This window comes from Pinus tabuliformis, chromosome 3_1 (assembly GCF_031772625.1).
Source record: "Pinus tabuliformis cultivar Carrire ecotype Pingquan chromosome 3_1, CPIR1, whole genome shotgun sequence".
In the NCBI taxonomy this organism is placed as follows: Eukaryota; Viridiplantae; Streptophyta; class Pinopsida; order Pinales; family Pinaceae; genus Pinus; species Pinus tabuliformis.
The window spans coordinates 921,649,417-921,671,245 of NC_142301.1; the positions used below are offsets into that span (position 1 = coordinate 921,649,417).

The 21,829-nt window shown below is 38.8% G+C and overlaps 1 protein-coding gene across 4 annotated transcripts in view; it reads left to right on the plus strand.

The window, feature by feature from the left end:
- Positions 1-21,829, plus strand: part of LOC149190752 (kinesin-like protein KIN-7C, mitochondrial) — a 397,121-nt gene that overhangs the window by 358,553 nt on the left and 16,739 nt on the right. For all 4 annotated transcript variants that reach the window (XR_016256019.1, XM_089412258.1, XM_089412256.1 and 1 more), the window contains 2 exons: positions 895-1,036; positions 1,237-1,345. Coding sequence is in view for 3 of the 4 variants with exons in the window: in XM_089412258.1 (XP_089268384.1) it covers positions 895-1,036; positions 1,237-1,322 (228 nt within the window). In the remaining variant the exon portion in view is untranslated. The remainder of the gene's footprint in view (positions 1-894; positions 1,037-1,236; positions 1,346-21,829) is intronic.

Genomic DNA, 21,829 nt, shown 5'->3' on the forward strand with positions numbered 1-21,829 from the left:
GGCCTAGTGTTGACCAAATACATCAAAGAACTTATCAGTTGCCTGTACAGTGTGGGATCCACCAACCCGCTTTCAGAAGTACTTAGCTTCTTCAAGTTAGTGATCATCAGTGTAGACATAGGCCTACAATCCTCCATCCTAAACCTCCTCAAGATCTCAACTGAATACTTGACTTGTCCAAGGAAAATATCTCCTGGCTGCTGCCACACCTCCAATCTCAAAAGTAGTGCATCAAGTTGATGCCCTTCATCTCGAACTCCAAAGCAAGATCCTCCTTGCACATCCTTATGAGCTTCTTCGATCATGTCAAGAAGAGATCATCCACATAAACTACCAAGATGAGTGGCTCACCCTCAACAAGTAGATAGTACAAGTTGGGATCTGCCTCACTCTTGCCGATGCCCAAACTAAGAAGATATCCATCAATCCTTGCATAACATGCACGTGGAGCTTGCTTCAGCCCATAAAGGGTCGTCTTCAAACTCCCATGCACCTCAAAGCCCGAAGGCTGCTCAATATACACCTCCTCAATCACTCCGTTGAGGAAAGCAGTCTTCAGATCCATATAATGTATCCTCCACCCCAAACAAACAGGTTCAGTGTGTTTCAGAGCTAATTCAAGTAGAATTGCAAGTACTTGGCAGATAGAAAGTCTTGTTTCGATATTTATGAAGTAGTAAATTAGATGGTGACTAACTCTGTTTTTACTTTCGTTTCACTCTTCATTTTAAGGAAATGATGTAGATATTAAGAAAAAAGATTTATTTCTCTGGAAAATGACTATATAATATTTACTTGTGTAGGAAATGCAAATCCAAGTATTTTCCAAATAATGTTTTATAATAGAAATTTCTTGTATTTTAAGATGATGATCTGATCTGTGATATGTGGCAGGCTCAGATGCAAGAAAATTTTAAGGAAAATGAGTGTGATTCATTAGGTACCATTTACAAGGAGCAAAGCAATGATCACATTTGCAGAGTTTGTTTTCAGACACCAACTGCAGCTATTCTTCTTCCTTGTCTACATTTCTGCTGTGAGTAGACTGGCAATCCTTTCTGCCTCACCTTTCTTTGCCAGTGAGTGTGTACACTGTACAGCATAGGGGAAAAACCTTTAAGTTAATTATACTTTCAATATCCTTAAGAAAGATAATTTAGGCATTCAGTGCAACTTTAGATTTACTTTAGCTTGCTTTCTTCATGAACTATCTTTGATTTTGAATTTGGTGAACAGCATGTAAACCATGTGCAGCAGCATGTACAGAATGCCCTCTCTGTAGGACTAAGGTTGCAGATAGAATTAGCGTGGTCACATCCTAACTTCTGAGACTTAAGCACAGAAGGTAAGAGTCCTTCACAATAAGATTTCCTTTCCCCTCCTCTCCCATTCTTTTTGTTACACATAATTCGGTTATCTTATTGACCTTTGAAGGGTCGATTTTTTCATTCTTGTGAAACTGTTGGCTGTTTGATCAAATAGAATCTTCATAAAGTTGAAATGTGTTATAAGATTACATCATCATTCTGCAGAATATATATTGACCAGGTCTTTTAGAATATTTTTTGCCTCAATAATCTGTAGTTTAGTATTATGGGAGAATCCAGTGTATTTTGCAATGGTGCAAAAGAGTTTATTCTCAATAATGCCTTATTAAAACATCGTTTGATTATCATATAATATACATTGGAATTTCTGATTATGAGTTTTACAATCGTTTGATTAATCGTATAATGTACATTAGAATTTGGGATTGCGAGTTTTCTAATTTCTGAATGGCAGAATGTTAGATATTTTTCCAGGGAAGGAAAATAACTGATTTCACTAAATGAAATATTTACAACTCGAATACATCTACCATCAGCATATATGATAGCTTGTTCATAATGTTGTATTGTTGCCTTAGAGCATTTTACAAAATTGATCATATAGAGGAGGGACATCTATGTATGCTGAGAAACAAACCCAGAAGAGAAAGCTGAACTTATAAGTATTGGCTAACAGAAATAAAGACAATCACCCAGAAGAGCATAGACTATACAAAATTTAGAACATCACACCAGGGGAAAGGATCGTCCATTTGATACAAATAGACGAGCCTGAGATCAACTTGGAAAAGCAAAAACGTGACAGACACCAATATCAACAAAAACTTCCTACTCCTGAAGGAAGACCTCCTGCTGATGACCTGTCAGAATACCAATTCTGCCAGATCTAATCCTTGATAAGCCCTGAAATTCCTCAAAAAAAATGTATCCTTCCTCCACTGTCAGGGCCCTCTTTGAGAGATAATTCGCTTGAGCATTCCATTCACGATAAATGTGATGAAAAAGAAAAGGATGAAAGGCATATTTTAGTAGTAGGATCCTCTGCTTCCAGCTGTGAATAGAAAGTGCTTGTAGACAAGAGCGCCCCAAGAGTCAGTGTATCACACACAGAATCACCAAAAACCTGAAGGACCTTAACATCATCATATGAAGAGCAAATAAACAGTAACACCCATGCTGCAATCAATTCCACAACCATGTTTGATTAATTGACCGTGTTTAGCCAAGCCTTTATGAACCTGTTACCATTAAAAGAGATATATATACCTGCCCCCCAGTACCATTTGTAGATGCTCCATCTCAACCACCGGAACAGGAAGCCCAAGTAAACCACTGGGTTGACGAACCCTCAGGGGATTTCTATATTCCTCAAAGAAACCAAGGATTTGGGGTATGATATAATGTGGATCAAACACTCTTTCTTTGAAAATCAAACAATTGCAATATTCCAATAATCCCCCACGCAATAAAATCAGCAATCCATGATTGACTCCCATATGAGAATCCTACCCATATAAACAACCTTCCAAATCGCTATCAAAAAAGGAACTGAGAATTTTTAAGGAAATAAGCGACACTCCATACTTCACTAGCAAAGGAGCATTCAAAGAAGAGATGTGGAACAGATTCCCAATCCACAACACACAAAACACGTCTATTTGGCCCTTGAAATCCTCTTTTCTGGAGATTTTCAACAGTAAGCAACTTTTTCTTCAATGCCAACCATATAAAAAATTTCGATTTCGGAGTAATAAGCTAAGCCCAAATCTTCTTATACCACCATACATTAACATCTAAAAGAGAATTACTACAAAGAGCATCGTAAGCAACTTTTGCAGAAATTTGACCAGTTAGAGGATCCCCCGACCAAACCAAGGAATCCACTCCAACTCCTAACATAATACCCCTCTTGGCCAAAATTAGGATAAAAGAATCCCATTCAGCCGCAACATCCCCCTGAACACCAATATGAAGAGAAGATAGCGAGGAAGAAGCCATCAGAGAGAAAGGATCCAAATGATAAACTTGCTCCAAATATGTAATACCATGAGAATTTAAACCTGAAATAAGAGCAAGAGATAAAGAAGTGACCTTCGGCACACCAATGATGGGCTCAGACCCTATCTTAACCATCTTTCCATTTCCAACTTGCCAAGCAAGATCTTTTACAATTACCCCTCCAGATGAGAGAGTCAGTAGGGTGAACAAGGTTTTGGAAAGACCAAAGCCATTCATGCAAAGGAGTAGTTTTAATATATTTAGATCTAATGATATTGTTCCAAATACCCACCACAGAAATGATATGGTAGATATTTTTCATAATCAAACCCTGATCGAAGAAAAATATTTTTTTAAACCCCACCCACCTTCAGATTTTGGCCTGGAGATAACATCCCATTTAGCTAGATGATATTTTGACCGACCCCTCCCCGACCACAAAAAATTACTCATGATGGCTCCAATATGCCTAATAGTAGATTTTTTGCAAATTTAAAAAGGGAAAACCAAAAGACTGGAATCCCCTCTAATACAAATTTGACAAGGGTCAATCGTCCTTCAATGCTCAACCACCTATTGCACCAGTGCCCGATACGAGCCTCCAACCTTCTAATAATCTAGGACTAGTCTCTTCTATAATAACAGTTAGGCTTTAGTGTGAATCTGATTACCACTCAAACTAGTAGGGGACCTAAGGGGGGATCCCTAAAGGGACAATGCTAGGCTAAGGGCAACAAATGGAGACTTAGCCCACTATCACCTCAGCTAAGACTCCCTTCTATCTACGGAATTTCACCAATGGGAGAACTCTTGGTATATTCACCAATGAAGGATAAATCAATGAAATGATATGGAGTGACCCAAACAATCCCTTTCCCAAAAGAGTTAGAAGGATAAAGGTTGCTTGCTTCCTAAGCACAGTACAAAGTCTAATAGGGAAAGGATAGGAGGATTCGAGGGTTAGGTTTATGGGATATGACTTATGAAGGAACTTCCCAATCCCAAAAATCCTTATTATAATTGGTATCCCAGGTGGTTCTTGAAGAATTATCTTTTTAAAGGAGTGGGACCACACAGGACCAAGTGGACCCGGTCTAGGATAGGGGGAATGAGTATAGCAATCAATGATGTTCTTACCCTAGACAAGGTGGGGGAAAGAATCAAAGAAATAATTTTCACTTGAAGGTGTTGATTTGATCCTATGAGGTACTAGCCTTTGGGGATGCTAGGGCAAAGTTTGATCCCGAAGCTAGGGCTTGGCTTTTCTCACAACTCCACCATCAGAATGGCCTCAAATTTGGAGGAGGTCTTGAGGAAACACCAGTGCAGGAGACCCTAAGAGATCGAACTTTTTGGATGGGTAGTTTGCCGGGAAAATGATGCCCTAGGTGACCCAACTTGGCTAGACCTGGAGAAAGGTGAAAAAGATGTGATTTTGGGTGACCACCTCTTGGTATATCAGTGTCTTAGTCTTGGGAGAATGGAGTCTATGATGAATATGAGTGAGGATCTTTGGTTCCCAGTCAAGGAGGCCTCAAGACCACTTCGCTAGCCTTCTAGGTCAAGGAGAAGCAATCTTGCAACTTTTATACTTCAATGTGCAAAGGAGATGGCTTATCAAGGTCAATTCATTGATAGAATTACTCCTAGGAGATTTCATTCACATTATATGGCCCATACATTGAGAGACGTTATAATAGAGACAAAATTCCACAATTTTAAGCAGTAAATGCATGCAACAATTAGCCCTAGAAATAACGAAAATATCAGTCCAATGTATATGACAAAGTAAAACAAAAATAACATTAAAAGCATGTACTTACATGTAACAGAATATATCCAACCATCCACAATTGACAAAAGAGAAGCTCCAAGATAAGATAGACCAATATCCACACATCAAAATTCATCCATAAAGCTCCAATTCATCCTCTAGAAAAAGTGCGAAATTCTCAAGAGAGAGAAAAGATCCAATCCAAAGTGATGATGAGCAAATGAGCTCATCTCACTTGTATTTATACACAACTTATGAGTTCGAATTAGCCTCCTTGGCCTACATAAGCCCCAAAAATAAAATAATGTTCTAATAATTCAATTTTTGGTGACAAGCCCACCAAACTAGCTCATAAATGAAAAAGTAAGCCTCTCAAGAGGTCAAATAATAATCTATGCATGTCGTAGGGCCCTTTGAGAGGCCTAATGAGATCCATGGGTGCCATAATGAAGAATAGGACCCTAAAAAGCAGTGGACAAGGGGTTGGCCCCTTGTAATAACCTGTGGTGCTCCAAATGACATGTGGGGGCACACAAGTGTCCTCATGGGTCTCCAAACAAATCAAAGATGCCTGTAGATCGCCTACAAGGGCTAGGATGATGGTGTAGGTGGTGCCACATCATCGTGCAAGGCATAGATCATCTACTAATTATGTGGTGTAAATCTAGGGCCAGTTAAGCATGATGTATCAGGTGCATCTTCCTCGTCCAATAAATGAACCACGAGCAATCTCTGAATGGCTGTGGGGATCCATGGAGTGTTGTCTGCTGTTGTGGAGGCCCATGGCTCTCAACGCACACCCTACAAGTGTCAATGTAGCACTCTGAAGGATTAGGAACCTGTATAGGGAGACCATCTGCAATCCTGCATAAGGTCCAATGCGTCCCCTAGGCTTCTAGTACAAGAAGTCATTAAAGAAATAGTGTAAATGAGCTTACCAAATCATGGACCACAGGTGGGGACTTCATAATGGCCTGCCCTTCCATAATGGGCTTTGGGATGTGCCAATGTCTCCTAAACTCCAAATGGGGTTAATCAATAATCCTATTAGGTGGTTTCTGCTTCTAAAGGGGATGATATAGTCAGGGTACATCCTTCAAAAGGCGGTGGCATGTGATAGATAGGTGAATGAAGTAGGGGATGAGAAGGGGTAGCTCTAGGTCAAATGTTGGGGTACACGGGTAGCTAATAAGAGGGAAGCCCACACTTGGGCTTATAATGTATAGGAGGGAGAAATCGTGGTACATGAGGTCCCCCGACATTGATTTTTCCACCCTTCTTTATATGCCTTTTGCCTTTTTATGATTTTCTTTAATTAACTGCTTGGAGTTCAAGAGGTGAGAGCATGATGTATAAGATATAGAGTGAATACCCCCTTTTAATGGTGAGGTGGTTCATTGCGCACCAGGGTTTGGGACAATCATGGGTTCCAATATGATGGAGGAGGTTCATAGAACCTATAGGAACCAGGGTGATGGCCATGATGATTGGGTAGAACTCATGTATTGGTTTTTTCCCATGTGCTAATTATGTTTGTCCCAACCATATTTTGCATTTTGTGGTACATTTTCCTGCTAAATGTGGCCATATATGCTTTTATCTTTCTTTTTAGCTGTATCAACCTCTGGGCTTCATTCCAGGCCATGACCCAAGGTGTGGGCAAGGGGAAGGGGCAAGCTAACCCTATGTGGACCCACTAGAGGAATGTAGACCCAGGTGAGAGAAATGATGAATAGGGTAATAATGAATGGAAAGATATGGTTGTGATCAGAGGCTCAAGGTTTAGAGAAACTTTGGAAAATAAATGATTGTGGCCAAAATCCAAGTCAAACAAAATTTAAAAAGAGATGGCTAAAGGTTAGATCAGCATGTAACTCTCATACCAAGTGTAATAAACAAGTTAATTTATCAAGGAATATCCAATATAAAAAAAGACAATAAACAAAATCCATAAAAGACAAATATATGAAGAATAAGATATGATAAATGATGTGTTTTATTACAATGCCATGTGACAATATACCATATGTACATTGACTAGTCACCATGGTTAAACAATTAGTCATATATATATATATATATATATATCTATAATTTGGGAAAAAAAATTAACATGAAATTTTTATCAATTTGACATCTTATAAATAAGATAATATTGTACGACTTTTCAATGAAATCGTATAGAAAAGCTACATACTTGTAAGATATAAACAATGTGTCAACTCAACGAGATATCTTAATTCAAAGTGACTTGGAATTGTAACCAGATAAGAATCAAAACAACAAAAGAAACATTGCAAAATATTAATGAAGTTTTATAAGGAAAACATGATGAAATTTTAAGTTTTAGATGCTAATTGTAACAAGATAAGAATCAAAACAGCAAAGGAAACATTGCAAATATTGATGAAGTTTTATGAGGAAAACATGATGAAATTTTAAGTTTGAGATGCTAAAATCAAAGCTTGTTTACTATAGTCAAATAATTAAAGTGATGGAAAATGATAATTTCGAAAATAAAAAATTATTTGTTTGAATGACAAATCAACTGAAGACTTTAATGGAAATATTGAATACACAAGACAAGATTAATAAGGATTGTCTTAAAAATAAGATCGTGAAAAACAATTTTACATCAAAACTTTTTGATCATCCCAGTCAAGAGTGTTGTCGCTTTGGACAATCAACTTGCTACACTCACATTATTATGGACAAAAACATTTCATTGTTGAAAATATCGACGAGAGTTCAGAAAACATCATAGAAATATCGGAAAATTTTACGTAACATTAAAAAATACAAAATATATTCATTTTTTTCAAAATTGTTAAAATCAACAAAAATGGGGAAAGAAAAAATAAGGATTTTAGGGCAAAAAATCAGGTGGCTGAAAAAAATCGTGATTTTTCAGCACATTGCAGGAAAATTGGAAATTTTATCAACACTAGTTCATTTAATGAGAAATATCTAACATAAAGACAATAGGTGAAAATTCATAATAGACATGAATAAGATATAAATGAATGATATGAGTTACAATGACCTAAGTGCTGGTATTTACATTAATAGGTTATGAGATGAAAGGTTATGATGAAGGGTTTTGACTCTTAGGATTTCTTTAACTTTATTATTATTATTATTATTATTATTATTATTATTATTATTATTCCTTTAAATATACTATCTTTGAATCATTTTATGAAGAAACTTATGTCTTTGTTTTAGATGGTATTGTTTTTTCATGATTTTATGTGTTTCTATATACTCTGTTTTTGAATCATTTTATGAAGAAACTTATGTCTTTGTTTTAGATTGTATTGTTTTTTCATGATTTTATGTTTTTAATAGTTGATCACACAACACAATGTGTTACAATGTCTTGAGTAGAATGACTTATAGACAAATAATATGATTTATTACACTCACATTATTATGGAAAAAACATTTCATTGTTGAAACAATCGGCGAAAGTTCAGAAAACATCTTTTTAGAAATATTGGAAAAATTCAGGGAACACTAAAAAGTACAAAATATATTCATTTTTTTCAATACTGTTAAAATCAGCAAAAATGGGGAAAAAAAAAATCAGGATTTTAGGGCAAAAAATCAGGTGGCTGAAAAAAATCATGATTTTTGAGCACATTGCAGGAAAATTGGCAATTTTATCAACACTAGTTCATTTAATGAGAAATATCCAACATAAAGACAATAGGTGAAAATTCATAATCGACAAATAATATACAAATAAATGAATAAGATATAAATGAATAATATGAGCTACAATGACCTAAGTGCTGTTGTTTATACACATTAATAGGTTATGAGATGAAAGGTTATGATGAAGGGTTTTGACCCTTAGGATTTCTTTATCTTTATTATTATTATTATTATTATTAAGACATTGTTTATTATTTTAAATATACTTTCTCTTTGAATCATTTTATGAAGAAACTTATGTTTTTGTTTTAGATTGTATTATTTTTTCATGATTTTATGTTTTCTTATAGTTGATCACACAACACAATATGTGTTACAATGTCTTGAGTAGAATGACTTATTCTAAAATGTCAAACTAGCCTAATTGATTTTCCACAAATTTGTGTGGCGAAAACTTTTGTGATTTGCAAAATGATAAGATTTCACATTTAAACTTCTCTAAGGGGCAGCAGGAGCAGCAAAAGAAGAAGAAAGATATTTCAAAGATAAAGTGCTTCTAGTGTGGTGAACTTGGTCACTACGCTACACAATGTCCTCTCAAGAAGGATAAGGATGAGAAGCATGATTTGGAGGTTGCATCCGCACAAATCGAGAAGGAGGAGTTTGCCATGATTGCCCAGAGGTGGGGTGATATAGAATTGTAGTTCGAAAGAACTGCAAATGGGCAAGATCCTTGAGGAGTCCACCTCTTGGATCAATACCTTGCTACGAGAGCCCAGATCAGAAGTAGCAGGATGGACCGGGTCAGTTGATGCAAAGGAGTATCAGAGTGATAGTTGCAGTAGCTAGGAGCTCTACAGACTGAGCAACACAGAGCTAGAGTTGACAACAGTTCAGTTGGCATAGAACAGAGTCAGTGGCAGCGTAAAGGCTTCAAAGGGTCAGCGCAGAGACTAGCAACAATCAGAACTCCAACAACTGATGCATCATGCTGAACACCTGTTCAGTAATTTTGGATGCTTTTCTGTTGCTGATGCAATAGCAGTAGCAGTTGGAGAAGGTTGCAGTGTAGATGCAGTGTTGGCAATAGCAGTACCAGCAGCAGCACGGATGCAGAAATTATGAGGGGTGCAGTATAGATACAAAGTTGGCAATGTCAATGTCAGCAACAGTACAGATGCAGCATTTGCATAGTAGTTTATGGGCAATGATGTCAGAAATCAGCAGCACAGAGGGAGATGTTACAAAGAACGGTGATGCTTCAGCAGATTGCATAACTAGAGCACATTCATCGCTAAGAGAGAGTGTTGATTTCTGGTAGCATTAGATGTGCTCTAAGCCTCAAAATTTGCAGGAAATCTTGGACACATGTATTCCGCAATACCCAGAAATTGTTTTGGGAACACCCGGAGACAGTTTTATTAAAATAATTAATTATTTTTAATGGGTGCCTAAGTTTAAACTTAGGGAATTAAAATAATTAAAGGGTATTAATCTAACTGTGGGTGAAACTTCTATAAGAAGATGAGGATCAAGCCAAAATGATCTGAGCCATTGATTAGAATCTAATCTAGGTCGTTGGTTCTTAACAGAAAGATTATAAGAGGAGGCTTGAGGGGAATTTGGAAGATACATCGAGTGGAGATCAGAAGATTGAATTTCTGAAGCATACCAATTGCCAAAAGAGAAATTCGAAGTGATCTTTTGCAATGAGGGGCAGGGATAGTATCCAGAGGGAAGTTTTTCCTGAGTTGGAGAGTACAAGGCAGAGAGGGCAGAACAACGTCTAGAGAGGCTGACGCTGGGCCATGCAGAGCTATGTTGTGGCAACGCAAACCCTAAGAGGGAGATCGAATTCCCGCTAAGGAAATCAAGTTTTAGAAGCCGGGAGTCGGGGTGTGAGACCAGGAGGCTGAGAGTTGAAGTTTCCAGTTAGCAGAGGATCAGAAGGAGGGGCAGTGCAGTCCTGATAGTGATGACATAGAGACTACGTGGGGTTGATGCAGTTCTGCACAGAAGGGACGCGGATGCTCAATTCCAGTGAGATCAGAGCCAGTTCTTCCAATGACAGGGTGAGAGCATCTCACTATTTGTTTTGCCCAATTTCTCTCCATATCGGATAGCTAGTTGAGCATCCAACGAATTGTACTCATAATTACTACTGCTTAATAATAAAACCCTCAATTGTTGCACTAGTTTTCCTACATTAGGTTTTTCCAGGGACTTTTGTCTAAAAACAACGGTGTAATGTGTTGTGTATTTCTTTCTTGGTCATTTTCTTGTTTCTGCTTATAATCTAATTAGTGAAGACTGCAGTGTATTAGTTTCAGTGTTTACTGTAGGAAACAGTAAATAATTTGTTCAGTAATTAACAAATAGGAGGAACTTAATCAGTTGCTGCAGTGGTGATTTGGGTAATCGAATTTTCACATCTTGACCTTCCAGAGACTTTTTGAAAGACAAGCTGCTATGGAAAGGACAAATATACCAAGCATGGAGAGTCATCATGCCTAGCTTGCATGATAAATATATCATTCTAAGCAAGAAGCAACTCTTGAGGGGTTCTCACTTTTTTCTAGAAGAATATTTAACTGTAAGACAACAAGAGGAAAGGAGGGAGGAAATGTCAAAGGTTAGGGCAGCAAGAGATGAGGGAAAGAGGGCATGGATTTATAAAGGTAAAGTTGTGATAATGCGATTTGGACCTCCTTCCAAAACAGAGCAGCAAGACGATAACAAAGAAGAGGCAACAAACTCTTTAGCAAGAAATCAGGAAGCAAGGTCAGTATGGGCAAGTAGGGACAAAGACTCAACTGTGAGTCTTGCATGTCAAAACAAATAGCAATCAAGTCATACCCAAGTTTCCTTAAGATTAGTTTGTTGGAAATGTAGGGGTTACCCATGGAGACGAGGACCTAGTTTAGGGCCTATTGCGGAAGATAGAGACATAATTTGCCTCATAGAAACACATGAGCATGAAGGGTGCAAGACACCTTTGTTTGAAGGGTACTGGAAGATGGCAGTGTGGAACAAGGTAGCAGGGAATGGCAAAGGACACGGGGGTATCATGGTATTAGTGAGAGAAAAAGAAGGTCATTTCATTCAGCTAGAAAAAGAAGACTCAAATAAATTGCAGCATGGTATTTTGTGCTGCAAGTTTCAATAATCTACAAAAGTAGAAGGCTTGACCACAAAGATCCTTTATAGCTAGCAGATATTGCAACATATTCTCAGCTAGGTGAAGTCCTTATAGTGGGTGATTTCAATGCCAGGACTGCAAGTGAGCAAGCTAGCATTCTTTGTCGTAAAGAAGACTGCAACCCTATCTGGCTTATAGAAGAGAGTAATCATCAGTGGGAAAGAATTTCAGGCGACAGTTTGCAATCTCTTTGGTGAACAATTGCTTACTCTATGTGGGGCTTTTGATTTAGTCATTTGTAATGGTTTGATTAGATGGGAAAAGTCTAGTGATTTCACTTGCAATACTTACAATGGAGCAAGTGTAGTAGATTATGTAATTTGCTCACATAGTTTGTGTGAGGAAATGGAGGAAGTTTTGATTGGAGATCAAATTTGGAACTTAAAATCAGATCACAAGCCAATTTATTTAAGTTTCTCTTGAATCGGAAAGAAGCAGTTAGTGTCAAAAACTCAGTTTGTGCAACAAAATCTCCCAAAGGGCAGAATTCTTTTGACTCCAGAAAATTGTAATACCTTCAAAATAACGTTAGAGAGGCTCTTCAAGAAGGAGAAAATCTCATTTCACGGCCTTCATAGTCACGAATTAACACATTTAATTGAAAGCGCACTTGCAGAGTGCAAAAGAGCAAAAATTAAGAAATCTGAAACAAATTGCTTTTCGATTTCTGCTTGGTTTGTCAAGGAATGCAAAAAGGCAAGGAGGATGTGGAAAGAGTCAAACAAGGATAACATAAAGCTCAAAGCTTACAAGCAGATATTAAGAAAGAAAAAGGTTGATTTCATGGTTTCGAGGAGAGAAGAACTAATCTTCCTTGGGAAAAATAACCCCAAATTATTTTGGAAGGAGCTCCAACCAAGAAAGGTGCAAATTGAAAATAGCATTACAGCTTCTAAATGGTTTGACTATGCAAGACAACTTTATGAGCAAGATCCCAAGGTTGACCCTCCTCCCTTGGTCAACATTGATACAAAACTCTTCATGATGCAAGAGGTAGAGATGGGTATCAAGAAGTTGGGTGTTGGAAAAGCAAAAGACTTAGTTGAACTCCAAGCAAAGTATCTAAAGTGGGGCTTAAAAATTCTTGCACCTCACATCACAAAAAATTTCAACATCATACAACAGGGATTCTCCACAAATTGGACAACTAGTCTAGCAATACCTTTTTTCAAGAGTGGTGAGGTCAATAATCCCTCCAATTATAGGATCATAATGATAAACTCTTTGTTTGCAAAGTTATTTGGAAGCATGTTAGAAAATAAAATTAGCAAGTGGGTAGAAGAAAGAGATAAACATGCTAAAGGGCAAACAGGTTTTAGACCTAAACATTCCAAAGTTGATCACGGTATAACTTTAAGGCACATCATTGAAACATTTTGGGAGAAAAAGAAAGAAGTCTTTTGTTGCTTTGTTGATTTCAGAAAAGCCTTTGACACGGTTCTTAGGGATAAGCTTTGGCACAGAATGGAGGAACTCAGGGTTCCCAGGCATTTGAGAGCAGTTGTGCATAGGTTGTATGAAGAGGTGAAAGTCAAAATTAGAACTTCAGCAAGAATTTTTGAAAGTTTTAGAAGCGATATCGGGGTCAAGCAAGGTTGCCCATTGTCTCCTATCCATTTTGGTTTATATATCAACAAGCTTGAAGCGTGGCTAAATTCGCAAGGGGTGACAATATCCGTTTGTGCAAGTTCGTTATAAGGCTTCTTTTGTACACAGATGACCTTATTCTGATTGCTAAATCTGCTCTTGGTTTGCAAGAGCACTTACTTTCCCTTGAGCATTTTTGTAGAAGGGTGGGGATGCAAGTCAATATTAGCAAAACGAAAGTAGTGGTTTTCTTTAACAAAAGAAAGCATAACCAGCGTAAGTTCTACTTTGAAGGCAACATTCTAGAAGAAGTTGCAGATTACAAATACCTCAGAATTGACTTCAACAAAAATATAAGTTGGGATGGTTGTAGAAAGAAAAGAACTTGGGGGGGTTGGAAAGCATTTTATGCTTTTCAAAATAGGTGTAAAGAGGCAGAGTTATGGGACTGGAAAACCACTTTAACTTTTTTTGGGCTTTTAGTGATTCTGGTGATTCTCTACGGTTGTGAACTATGGGCCAGCAATACATCCAAGGTGCAGTAGAAACAAATTGAGAAAAATCAGAAGCGTTTGATTACAAACAAATTCAAAATCAAAAGTGCAGTTCCTTATGCTATCTTGTTAAGTGAAACAGGGGCTACTCCTATTGAAGCAATTGCTATGGTACGAGTCATAAAGTATTTAAAAAAAATTGAGCAAATGGAAGAAGGCAGATGGCCTAAAGTTGTGTTTAATGACATACTGTGCAAAAGAAAGAAGACTTGGATGTGGCAAAATAAAAAATGGTTTAGTAAATGAGGTATTTGCTTGAGCATGTGTCCCACAAATAGTAAAGAGATAAAAACTTTTGTTATGGATTGTGAAAATTCGGAAACCCCTGAATCCTACTGCAGCAATTGATTACGTTTCTTCTATTTGTTAAATAAATTGAACAAATTATTTACTATGTTCTACGGAAAATATCGAAACTAATACACTGCAGCCTTAACAAAATAAAAATTGCGAAAGAAATAAAAACGTTGGATGAATAGATGCACACACACACAAATACACAGTTATTTTTAAACCAATGTCCCAGGAAAACCCAACTCGGGAAAACCGGTGCAGAAGCTAAGGGTTTTATTACTATGCAGTAGTAAATCTGAGTACAAAACTATGGATGCTCAAATCTAGCAATCCCATACAAAGAAATGACTGACAATAAGTCTAATGAGAAAAATCTCACTCCCACTGGTGATCTGACACTGACCTTGGCTCAAGATGAGTTGCTCTTTGTTGCCTCTGTGAAGTCCCTGCGTCAACCTATGCAGTACTACATCCCACAACTTGGAACTGCGTCTCTCTTGGTATCTAATTAGTTGTTGTCTGGACGATGAAATCTCATGGCCTCCGGGCTCCCACTCTGGCTTCTGGCACTGAATCATTGCTTCTCCCCAACAAAATATGGATTCCCCTTTGAAGCACTACGTTGGCTCTGCGTTGCCTCTCTGTGGCACTCACTGCCTCTCTGCAATGCACTTCATCGGACTGGAAAATCTCCCTTCGGCCTTACTATCCCTGCCCCTCTCTCACTGCTTCGAGCTCACTAGCTCTCTCTCCGGCAACTCAGCGTTTCTACTATGGATTTTGATCTGCCAATAAATTCGAACTGCTGGTGGCTCAAGTGTCTTCTCCGACCCCCATCGAATTTCTTCTTATAATCTCTCGTTGAGACATCAACGGCCAAGATTAAAACATAATCGATGGCTAAGATTAACTAGAACTCGATCCATGTCTTCTTCTAGAAGATTTTCACCATGACTTAATTAATACCCTTTAATTAATCATATTTTCTAAGTTTAGACTTAGGAAACATTAAAAAACGACTAATTATTTTAATTAAGTCATCTCTAAGTGGAATTTCCATAAATGATTTCTGGGTTTTTGAGAATACATGTATTCTAGCCTCTCCACCAATTTTCGTGGCTAGAACACAACCGATGCTACAAAAACTAACACTCCCTCTTAGCGAGGAATGTGTTCTAGCACTAGAACCAACTGAAGCAACACCCTATCTCTGCACCATCCCCTGTCACGCTGTTGATGTCTGGATGCTACTGCGCAACTCTAATATATGTTGCATCTGTGTTGCTGTTGACCCTGTTAAATTGCTGCCAACACTGCAACTCCCTCTCCATTTGTTGTTGCTGCAACTGCAATTGAAAATCATCCAAAATACTGAATTAACTGTGATCAGTATGATGCATCTGTCACCTGAGTCCTGACTGCTGTTAGACTTTGCGCTGCGGCTGACTCTTCTTTGTGCAAACTGCACTGCTGCCAACTCTGCATTGTGTTGTCGAGTGTCTGACTGTTGCTAGCTACTACATCTGTCACTCTGGCATCTGAATGCACCATCTGCCATTGATCCATCCTGCTACTGCATACTATGGGCTCCTGTAGCATGGTATTGATTCATGAGGTGGACCTCCTCAACAATCCTGCCCATCTTGTAGCTCTCTGGGGCTACAAAACCAAATCACCCCACCTCACTCCTGGAGGTATATTGGTGATCATGGCAAACTCTTCATCCAATCTAGAGGATAGCTTGTCGATCTTTGTGGATGCATCCTGTTGATCTTGCTTCTCCTCCTTGTCCTTCTTCCTGAGAGGACATTGAGTGTTGTAGTGGCCAAGCTCACCACATCTAAAGCATTTGACCTTGGAAATGTCCTCTTTCCTCCTGCGTTGCTCCTGCCGCCCCCTTTGATGTGAGGGCCGCATTCTCTTCTTCCTTCACTTGCTTCATCCCACTAATGGTGCTCTTCACCAAATCTCGCCTCATCTCCTTCTGCTGCAAATCCACCCACATTCGATCCTAATGTGACAACATTTTTCTGTCCAGAATACGCTGGACGAAGACCTGCCATTCTTCGGAAACAATGTTTAGAGCTAACCGCACCAATTCTATAGGGTGGGTCGTTGACCCTACTACAGACATCTAGTCTCGAATATCCTGAAGCCTAGTCAGGAAGGGGTCTATGTGCCCCCCTTTCAGCATCCTTGTGCATCTCAGCTTCTCAAGTTACATTTTTCGCTGCTCATATAGCTTAGTAAGAACCTCCCACATCTGTCGAGCAGTATCTTTCCCAGCGATGTGAGACACCACGTGATCTCAAACCCCATTGAGAATCACCTCTTTGCTTTCGCTATCTCCTTCTTGTAGGCCTTCAGCAGATTTGCATCTACGGGTACAACTACCATGCTATCGATGTAGGTTTTGAGATCGTATTCATCTAGAAGACAGGAAATTCTTAACTTCCAAATCACATAGTTGGAGAGTCCCTCCAACCGATCCTGATCTCTCACCCTTATTGATGCCATCTCCTCAAAAAGTCAAATTCCTCCTCTTCTCTGCGCAGCTGGTGACTGGCTCTATGCACTCCCTGCTGGAGTCGGCAAATCTGCTCACAACTACCACTGCTTTGTTGGAAAAATCGAACTTCTGGACTAGAAGTTCACTGAGAAAAGAATTCCCTCAGTGTGTGCACTTCCTTCCTCCTGATGCTATATTGCACTAGCAAACTGCTGCAAAATAATTACGTCCCAACTGAAGATCTTCTCTTCAAGGAAAATATTGTTGCTCCCTCTGCCTCTGGTAATCTTTGATCTGGAAAATTTATTCTCTATCAACTCTCTCAAAGAAATAATTTTTTCCTCAAAAATTGACCCTGCTGGTCAAAGGAACTGCGCTATCTCTAAATTCTGCGACTGAACTCTCTGGCTTCTATCTATGCTCTGATACCATGTAAAAATTCGAAAACCCCCGAATCCTTTTGCAGCAACTGATTAAGTTTCTTCTATTTGTTAAATAAACTGAAAAAAAAATATTTACTGTGTTCTACGACAAATATCGAAAGTAATACACTACAACCTTCACAAAATAAATATTGCGGAAGAAATAAAAATGGTGGAAGAATAGATGCACACATACACAAATACACAGTTATTTTTGCACCAATGTGCCTAAAAAAACCCAACTCAGGAAAACTAGTGCAGCAGCTAAGGGTTTTATTATTATGCAGTAGTAAATCTGAGTACAAAACTATGGATGCTCAAATATAGCAATCCATACAGAGAAATGACTAACAATAGGTCTAGTGAGAAAAATCTCACTCCCACTAGCGATCCGACACTGACCTTGGCTCAAGATGAGTTGCTCTTTGCTGCCTTTGCACAGTCCCTACGTTAGCCTACACAATATTGTGTCCCACAACTTGGAACTGTGTCTTTCTCGCAATCTGATCAGCTGTTGTCTGGAAGATGGACCCTCTTGGCCTTCGAGCTCCCACTCCGGCTTCTGGCACTGAATCATTGCTTCTCCCCAGCGAAATAAAGATTCCTCTCTGAAGCACTGCGCTGCCTCTTTGCAATGCACTTCACCGAACTGGGCAATCTCCCACTGGCCTTACTATCCCTGCCCCTCTCTCACTACTTCGAGCTCACTAGCTCTCTCCGGCAACTCAGTGCTACTACTTTGGATTTCGATCTGCCAGTAAATTCGCACTGTTGGTGGCTCAAGTGTGTTCTCCAACCCCCATCAAATTTCTTCTTATAATCTCTTGTTGAGACATCAACGGCCAAAATTAAAACATAATCGATGGCTAAGATTAACTAGAACTCGATCCATGTCTTCTTCTAGAAGCTTCTCACCATGTCTTAATTAATCAGTTTTCCTAATTTTAGGCTTAGGAAACATTAAAAAATGATTAATTATTTTAATTAAGTCGTCTCTAGGTGGAATTTCCAGAAACGATTTATGTGTTTTGGAGAATACATGTATTTAGCCTCTCCACCAATTTTCGTGGCTAGAACACAACCGATGCTACAAAAACAAACATGGATAAGTTCCACAAACATACCTGGGTGAAGGAGCTAGGGAGAAAGAAGAAATATTATATTGAAGAATTTAATCCCACTCATAATCATCAACAAAAAGCGTACATAGGGGCCAATATTTCTTGGAGAGCCAAAATTCTTATTGTTCAATTAAGGACTAATTCTCATCAACTCCGTTGTGAAACAAGGCGCTGGAAAAGGCCAAAAGAAGTGTGGGAGGAAAGAGTATGTATTTTTTTCTCTTCCAGAAAAGTGGAAACAGAAAAGCATTTCATTTTAGAATGTGAGGCCTTCAAAGACAGCAGGGAAAGTTATGCAGATATTTTGGCAGCTAGCTCTTGGGATAATCTATTCAGCGAGGGGTTTGTCGAGAAGTGGGAGCGTTTATTGTGAGACTTCACAGGAAAAGGGCTGAATACAAGAACCAAATGGAGAAGCAATCTGTCCCATAGGCTATTTTTAGCCTCGTGGACGTTAAAATAATTTCATTTCATTTCGTTGAAGTTGCAAATTTCCATCTAGTGGACTAGCTATTCGAAATTCTAATTTCCACCTCAGACAGTTGCAAGTCAAAGGATTTATGACCATGTGAACTTGAAATGTTGTAAAATGCGTATTATTTTTCAAGCCCGCACTAAATGGATGTTTTGCATGGATACTCCCCAGTCTAGTAGCATAAATTGCAAAAATGTCATGGCTAATTAATTTTGTCATTGTTGAAGCGACGTAGTTTTTCTCAATAAACTATAGTATAGCCACGATGATAGCTTTGAGGGGACTCTCTGTGCAGCCTATTCCAATTTCCCATAGACGAGATCTTTGAACTTTAAAAGTGTTTAAAATTATTATAAGAACTTTCAAGCTTCCAAGAATTTTTAAGAATATTCTCCATCCTCAACGATTTGGCCTTCCTTTTGCCTAAAGTTTCCTTATTGAAAGGCCCGCACGGTACGTTTACATGCATTCTCCTCTTGCAAAAACTCATTGATATTTCCATCAGAAACCAAAATGAAAATTGTTGTAGTCTTGAACAATTTGACGACGAAATTAAGCATTATGTTATCGTGGTCGATATTACAAGCCTGGCCGAAGGAGCCTTTGCACAACTGTACAAACCCGAACTAAAAGATAACCTACTCAATAATGTGAAATACACTAACCATTTGATGTGGAATGCTTGTTTGTTTTTATGTTTCTTACAAGTTGTTAATGCCCTCACACTCCATGTCCATCTGCTCTTGCAAAGGCCTTCATTGGTTATGAGGGCATTATTTACAATCAATCCACTTAGCCCCATCTCTCTGTAGGCTCTAAATGATGGTTGAGGATTGTGTACGTTGCTTCTTGAGTAGTAGAAATCGGTATTGGACTTGAACTCACTTGGAGATTTAACTCTTACTTGTCTTGTGTACATTGAATGAGATTCCTCATAAATGTAATTGTCGGTTAATTGTTAATTAGTTGGAACTGAGATATTTAGTTCCTAGTTTAGTGTTTGGTTGAGAGGTTTACTCAACTAATTGATTGTGTGGTTAAGATAGAATTACTATCTTCAACCAATGTTTGATGTATTTATATCTATAATTAATCTAACGTGAGTGAAGTTTTTGGTGTCCAATGGGTTTTACAATTTAGTATTGGAGCCAGTGGCTCCATGGGTATAACTCCCTTAAGGGATGGCCTATGTATTTGTGAGAAATATGTGAGAAATCGTAAATATATTTTTTCTTTTGTAAAATGTGGGTAGGTCTGTGACAAAATCAATTTTTGTGGTGTGTTTTATGTGGAGTGATTAGGACCATGTGTGTTTGAAGCTGCCACAGAGAAAATACCAGAAATCCGCTACTATAGAAGAAACACACAATTTTGATCTCCACATAGTAGTGTTCGTCGATGTCATAGTAATGTCGCAGGAACCCAGTGCCAATTCATCACAGTTGTTGGGAGGGACCATAATTTTTACAAGCATCCTGTGTGAAAGAGATCCTGAGTCGGTTGTTTATGCAGGTTTTGTTGGTTGATTTCAAATGTGCTATGTGTTGAGTTCAAAAGAAGACCGCTATTTGAGTTCTCAAATATTTGTATTTTCATGATTCATTGTCAATCCGATGGGTTCCCCCAGCAAGGATGGGAACATAGGCTTCATCCCAGCCTTTATTTTCATAATTGTTGAACATTGGATAAACCAACGCTCTCCGTGTGTTTCATGACATGGACTAACTACCTCTTGTGGATCCTTATCTCTGGCGATGCGATCATTGACTAACACTTGCGGGTTTCCAACAACAATCGTGATTCCTAATAAGTGGTATCAGAGCGTAGATCACGAGTTCGATACACAACCGGCTCGCGTTGGGGGGAGATTGTTGGACATTAGATAAACAGTGTTCCACGGGGACTCGCCCCCCCCCCCCCCCCCCCCAGGGGTCTAGTTTCCTCGCTCCCCCGCACTCCGGGGACTTGGGGACAAGTAGGGGACGTTTCCCCATGCCCCCAAAAATGAGGAAACTCGGGGGGACGTGCCAGGGAGTCGTTTCCCTTTCCTGAGGGGGCATTTCCAGAAAAGGGGACGTGGGGGGCAAGGGGGGACGAGAGGGGGCGAGGGGGGACGTGGGGGGACGTGGGGGGCGAGGGGGGACGAGAGGGGGCGAGGGGGGACGTGGGGGGACGTGGCACACGTTTATGCAAAAAAACGATTTTAATTAACTTAACCCTAAAACTAATCTTTAATTAATAGTTAAACTAAGCATAGGGTTTTGGAATTTAGCTGTTTCATGTTATAAAAACGGCAGGGTGAACACATAACAACACACACAGCCTTCGCGCGTTGTGTGTGTTGTTATTACTAGATCTGATCACTCCCATGCATGGAACCTCAATGGCATCTGTTGGAACATTGCAGATTGCAGAATGGACCCTTGATATGGCTATCACATTGGTAATGTGATTTGGTTATTCGCAGGAATTTTGGAGTGCACATATTAGACAGAATTGAAGACAGATCTTGAGGATTTCTATCACTATGAATTGTCAGCGCTCTAATTAGACAAATTCTGAGTTTGATCCAAACAAATTCATTTATCTATGGTTGCTGCTCAATATTACCCTACACACTCTATGAGGAGATCATCCCTGAAGTGGTTACTCATCAATGCTTCTCTGCTTCTCTCGAAGCTTGGCTCTTCAAGATTCACTATGGATGATCAACATCAGAGGCTCCCTCTTGTGAAGAATTCAGTTTGTGACAATAAGAAATATTAGAAGGTAAAGAAGTTTTGCATCAAATTAACTTAACTTTTGTGTGGCAATGCTTGATTTCTAAAAGACACACCGATCACGTTGAAGTATTTTTTATTTCTCTAAGTAACCCTAACTGGTGTCTTACAAGTATCTGTATAATCAAGTT